The 6,101-nt window shown below is 43.0% G+C and overlaps 1 protein-coding gene across 1 annotated transcript in view; it reads right to left on the minus strand.

The window, feature by feature from the left end:
- The window catches only part of CARMIL1 (capping protein regulator and myosin 1 linker 1), a 197,409-nt gene extending 191,533 nt beyond the window's left edge, over nucleotides 1-5,876 (minus strand). Inside the window, exons 1-2 of the mRNA XM_035896936.1 lie at nucleotides 5,840-5,876; nucleotides 4,505-4,602 (exon numbers count right to left, since the gene is read on the minus strand). Coding sequence (XP_035752829.1) covers nucleotides 4,505-4,602; nucleotides 5,840-5,876 — 135 coding nt within the window. The remainder of the gene's footprint in view (nucleotides 1-4,504; nucleotides 4,603-5,839) is intronic.
- Nucleotides 5,877-6,101: the final 225 nt, after the last annotated feature.

Here is a 6,101-nt window from a genome sequence, read left to right on the forward strand (position 1 = left end):
GATGTATTTAACATATTGCCTTTATCTTACAATTTCAATTTCTCAATGATTGCTACCAATTACAACAAATTTAATTGGAAGAAACTCCAATGGGAAACATTCAGAAAAACACTGTACAGATACCTTGGGTATTCTGGCAGGAAAAAAGCAGCATCACAAACACCAAAACTAAGAAGCCCACTTTCCTGACGGGGGTTTGTCTGTAGGTAATAATCTGAAAATCACTGAGGCCTCTGGGCTAAAAAACAAGATAAAATACCGAAATCTCTCATACGGACATGGCATTCTGCTTGGTCCCTTATGGTGCCAAAAGGTGGGGCCCTCAGGGGAGTGGGTAGTGTAAAGTTTATCTTTTTCTGACCGCTTACACAGACACTCAAACCCCACACTGCTATCATTACAACCAAGACCTCCACGTACCCACCAGCTTAAGCTGAAACTGGAGAGATGGTCAGAAGTTGGTAGCATGAGGAGGAACACAGCAGCCACTCAGTATGATGTCTGAAGCCTTGTCCTCATAAGAAATCAGGTTTAAACACAACAATCCCACAAAACCAAAGCAATCATCGACCCAATTACAAAAGTGACATCCTTACCTATTTTAACCCAGTAAGACTAACTGTTGTGAGAACAGTATCAAAGCCAAACACAGTGGGGTCCACTCCTGCAGCAGTACTCTGCCTCCAGCTCTGAGCCATGTGGAGCCATCTAGGGCAGCTTGCCCAAGGGCTCTGCTGGAGTCTGGCTGCCTGCACCCAAGGCCAGCTCCAACATGGTGCAGGTGCATGACCCAAAAAGCCAATAGAAGCCTTGACTGGGACTCTCCATACTGCTCCAGAGCTCCGGCACTCAGCCCCAGCCTGAGCAATGCCGCAGCTACCCCTGTGCCCAGCCATTTCTCCGGCTCAGCCTTGCCCCACTGACCCAACTCCCTGGCTGCACCTCACACCTCACTACGGAGCTGCCTTGAGCACCAGAGCACAGCTGCCCCCCGCTGCCACCCCCAGCCCTGCTCTGCTCATCTCACAAGTGCATGGCAGGCCTGCCCCACCAAGGAGCCCCACAGTGCCTGTCCTCCTCACCCCATGGGGCAGCTCCTCCTTGGTGGCTTGTCACCATTACAAGTTTCCTCACTCTCCTTAATGGCAGTTTTGCTCTGCAAGAGCATCTTGATGACTTGGATAGGGCTGGGGCTTGGCCCTAATCGCTTGAGGGCTGATATTCTGCCTGTTCAAGTTGGTCATTGCCTTTCCAGGGTTGGGTACCAGTTTGCTGTGTGCACACCCGAGACCTGCTACCAGTGGACCAGAGGCAGCTGAGCAGCTTCACCATGTTTACTGGTTTGCATCATGATGACTAATGACTAATTGAAAAACTAAGTACCTGCAAACTGAGATTACTGAGGCAGTAAGCTTGTGCAGACTGGAAAAAAAACCAACCAAACAAAAAAAAAAACCACACCAAAAAAATCTGTGTCCCAGTCATCATTTCCAAACTCTGGCACACAGAGCTGAGATCCTAAAGCACCTTAAGGCAAGCATGGACTTTATCCACCAGTTTCACCACAAGCAACACCAGGGGTTTTGTTTTTTTTTTTCCCCCCCACTATCTCAGATTCCAATTTCCATCTCAATTATTAGAGGAATTTCCTAAAGCAGAGTGCCTTAAGTAGGCGGTTATATCCATATTCTAGTACTCTGCACCTTAAAGATTCTGTGAACAGGGACAGAGGTCAAGCGTTTCTATCATTACCTGCCAAGTGCAGTCATTTTTAAATAATCTCCCTTTCTCAAAGTGGTACTGATTTTGCTGGATTTTCCTAGGAAAGAAGGATGAGAGATCATTTAATTAAAGCACAGATTTGGGTGCCAGGGCTCAGCGCCAACCTCTGCAATCAACCTCCTCTAAAGCCTTGTGCACATTCCACCATGGCTCTGGGGGTAGCTAGACTGAGCAACTGGTATTTTCTCCCTATTAGGTGCTGGACTCAATGCATACTACCTAATTTGCTTGTAAACACCCAACTAATAACAAATTTTAAACCAAAATCTCAAACAATTCATTGCCACACACGCACTCAAGAGACCATGCTCAGAGGAAGATTAACATTTCAAAACTAAGCTCTCAGGAGTGGAGGAGCGCTGGCATGGAGGTTGCCCATGCAATCACATTTGAGCCCTCTGGTGCATACACTTAAGGATATAGCCTTTAATTACTCAATTGCTTTTGCCGTCAACAGTTCATTCAGCATTCACTCTGACATGCTCACCACCCAAGGCATAGCAATTCAGCATTCAGTTTTACCTGCCCTGGTCAGAATGCAGCCATATGCATTATTTACTGAATACTGTTAAGTCCCATCTTGGAGTACAAACATTCTTAATCTTGTTGGCAGCTTTCCTGTGGCATTTAGCATTAAACACCTGTATATTTCTGAAGCAAGGTTATTTATTTTCACCATCACTCTTTTTAGGAGAGAAGGGTAAGTCTCATCTACTTCACAGGTAAGAAGTGAGACTACTGTGTAGTCACGGTAAGGCCAGAAAGTCTCCACTAATTTGAGGCACCCAACTTAAGGTGTCAGTGATGTCATTTTTTTCAGAGCACACTGCATCCTCAAAAGGAACCACAGTCTCCACTGGCCTCTGCCACAGCAGACAACCAGCACTCAGCAGTTCTTGAGGGGAAGAAAAAAAAAAAAAAACAAAAAAAAAAAAACCCACACACCACAAAAAACCCCCACATAAAGATACACACGTGCAATTAGAGAAACATTGTAAAAAAAAAAGGTATTAGTGATTTGTACAGCTGTGTCTTCTGTGGCAGAAGAAAACAAGAAATCCAACCCCAACAGTCTCTAACCATGAAAGCATACTTTTTTTTTTTTTGCAATATAAATCCTCTGCATTTTTGCTTCAAAGAACAAACGGTTCTACCAGACAACACCCCCTTCAGCAATTCATCCCCCTGAAAGACTTACGCTGTGCACTGAAGACAACATGTATGCACACAAGAAGTGCTCACTAACTTGTGAACCTCTCAAAGATGTTCCCTCCCTTTCAGTAACTCTTCAGTCATAAAAGGTCAAAGTCCCCCACCTGAGGGCTTAGGAGATTAAAGACAGAAAAAACATCCGAGTTACCACGTTTAGGCATTTTATCGCCAAATAGTACATCCCTCGGAAACTTCATTGACAATTCAAAGCTTGACGTTCTTTTGGTCCCATCAGATCAGAACAGTATTTCAGTATTTCCACAATAGATTTCACTATTGATAACACCAATGATTCTGTAGAAGTCAAAGTCAATCAAGTGTCACTGCTTCAGTGAAACAGTCAGCCTTCCCTATAAACACGGCTTTCAAATAAAGACAATGAATTTCACATATTCAACCTATTTCCAGCACAGAAACTGTAAACCCAGGAGCTTCATATAGCATGGATAGATATTCTGCATAAAATACTTGAAATTCCTTAAGTAGCTGTTCTTGCTTAAAAGTAGACCATTATCTACAGTCTTACTGCCCAGGGATAAGCAACATGTACTTTATGAAGATAATTCAGAACTGATTAATACGTTGCGGTTTTTAAAGACAAAATAGAATGTCTGCATGGGGAATGCACCTAAAATCTGCAAAAAAAGTTTTGGCAATGAAACTTGCAAATATGCAATTTTTAGCATTTTTACTGAGACAAAGCACCAAGTCTCAAATATCTTGCAAAATATTATAGCAGCACTGTACTTATTTGTGTTTGTTACTCTAGTTCTCCTGATAGAGAGGTATCAAAAGAATGAAGAAATAAAGTTCCATCTCTTTTGCATACCCAAGTATTTAAGATGGTATGAAAGCGTACCAGCTCATTACCACAGCCGCCTTCTTATCAAGAGAGGCCAGCAAAGCTATTCTTGAGAAAACAGGAAAGCATACTTAAGTGAGATTAATTTGACGCTTTCCTCCACTACAGTTTTAGGAATGACAATGGCGGATCCCACACATTAGGCATTTCTTTTAAAATGCAGATGTATGCCTTAACAGAAAATACTAAAAAGTACAAATAGTCATTTGAGTTCAAAAAGCACAATAGTTTTCCTCTTTACTCTTCACTGCATAACAGCTTCAGAAGATTCTCAAAAGGTAGTTCTACATGCTTCATTTTGCAGTTCTTGTCCACTCAAAACTCCTACGGATGTAAATGGGAAACCTAACCAGCAAAGGCAGCAAATTATTTTAGAACAGGTTCTAATAATAGCTTGCTTTAGCATCAGTCCACAACACAATACCCTAAACTCTGAAGAGTAACTCAGTGACAAATATGTGTGTGCATATGCGTGCCTGCACATCAACTTACTTTCTTGCTAGCCTGCACAGTAGGAAAATAAGTGATATGTGTATCTTATGGCACACACAAAGTTCAGACAATCCTTCCAGAGGAGAATTAATCCTTCTGAAAAGGTACTGGTTTTTCCTTCACATATATAATCAAGAGTCATTCTATCGTACTTACCAATATTCTGTTATCCACTTTATCTCCCTTGGTTTCCAGCTTTACTTTCTTCTTGACCGAAATTTTGATTTTCCTCCCAATAACATCCCTGACACTTTCTGAAATAAAAGAAGATACCTTAATTAAATACCTTCAGTGAAAACATGAGAAGAAAACAGACACCACTGTCAAGTTTTCAGGAAGACTCAGAGCTAAGTTATTCAGCCACTTATACTCATGGAAGTCTCATGCACATGCACCAGTGCTAAACACAACCTAACACAAGTACAACTTTTGTAATTATGTCATCTACACAATAATTTCTGTCTACTAGGATAGGATTATTGATTTCACATGCCAGGATTCTAAACACAATTTGATATTTCTTTCCAGCACTACTTATAGATCAAAAGCATTGCCAAGACAAGCCCCAGCATTGTTTAGCTCTACTCTGGGAAAATACAACAAATTCCTCACTTGCCGTTATTTGTACCTGAAAAGCTTGCTAAAGCCAATTAGCTTCTTGCATTGCAAATGTTTTAGCCTGTACTTGTTAATATCAGGGAGGTTAAATGGGTCAGATAATGGAAAAGCAAGTTGTTCACACATTTTGCACTCCGCACATTTAAGCTGCAAAGCAAACCAAGCAGACTTCCAGATACTAACACCTGACAGCTATGCAGTGGATGCTATGGAAGGCAACGCTGGACTCAGTCCACGTCCCAACAACAGTGTAGCCACCTCATGGTGCCAACACCATAGTTACATTAATTGCCATAGTGTTTTAACACATATGTGCACACACACATATAGGCGGTCTCTGCCAAGGACCAAGTGAACCAGCCTTTCCCCTAAACGTTTGCACCCTGGCCTGAAGGAAACGTATACACAGGAAACCCTGTCAGAAAGCTTATACAACTGCTGACACTGATGTAATCGGGAGATAAACAGAGGAGTGAGTCTAGAAGAGCCAATTTGGCACCTTCTGTAAGTTTCACTCCCCAGCCCCCACAGAAAAGGAATGAGAAAGAAGTCTTTTAAACACATTAACCTATTTCCAGCACTACGACTGGCATCTGTAAAAGGCAAGTCTCTGCCCTCCCCAGACACACACACACTTTGCCCTCATGCATGCTAAAGTCGGAAGGCTAAAATTGAAGATAATGGGCTCCTCCTAAGGCTTTTAATTATAGTGCTCTGTATAGCACTTTTCTGCACAATTTTCATCTGCTAGTCGTAATGCATTAGCACAAACAACACACCATTTATTAAGCCTGGACATTTAGCCCAGGCCACAGCATTCTGCCTGAAGGGCAGGAGGGTGGGCAAGTCAGAAACACGCCTGGTCAGAGCGACTCTCCACCAGAAAGAGCTCTTTCTGCAGAATCGGCATGTTTTCCCCAGGAATTTTAATTTTCTTATCGGGAAACAAAAGCTCCTCGGTAGCCGGGCGAGAGCCCTGCCCAAAGCCACGGCAGCCCCATGGCAGACAGCCAGCTCCCCAGGCAACCACTTGGTCAGGAGCCAGGCTGTGAGTTCCCCAAGCAGCCAGGTAAGCAAAGCCCGGGGGGAAAGTCCAGCACCGTCCTCCCAATGTGAACTGTTTTCCCCAGGCTTC

The sequence above is a fragment of the Egretta garzetta genome, unplaced genomic scaffold (genome assembly GCF_000687185.1).
Source record: "Egretta garzetta isolate BGI_Z169 unplaced genomic scaffold, ASM68718v1 scaffold126, whole genome shotgun sequence".
Lineage (NCBI taxonomy): Eukaryota > Metazoa > Chordata > Aves > Pelecaniformes > Ardeidae > Egretta > Egretta garzetta.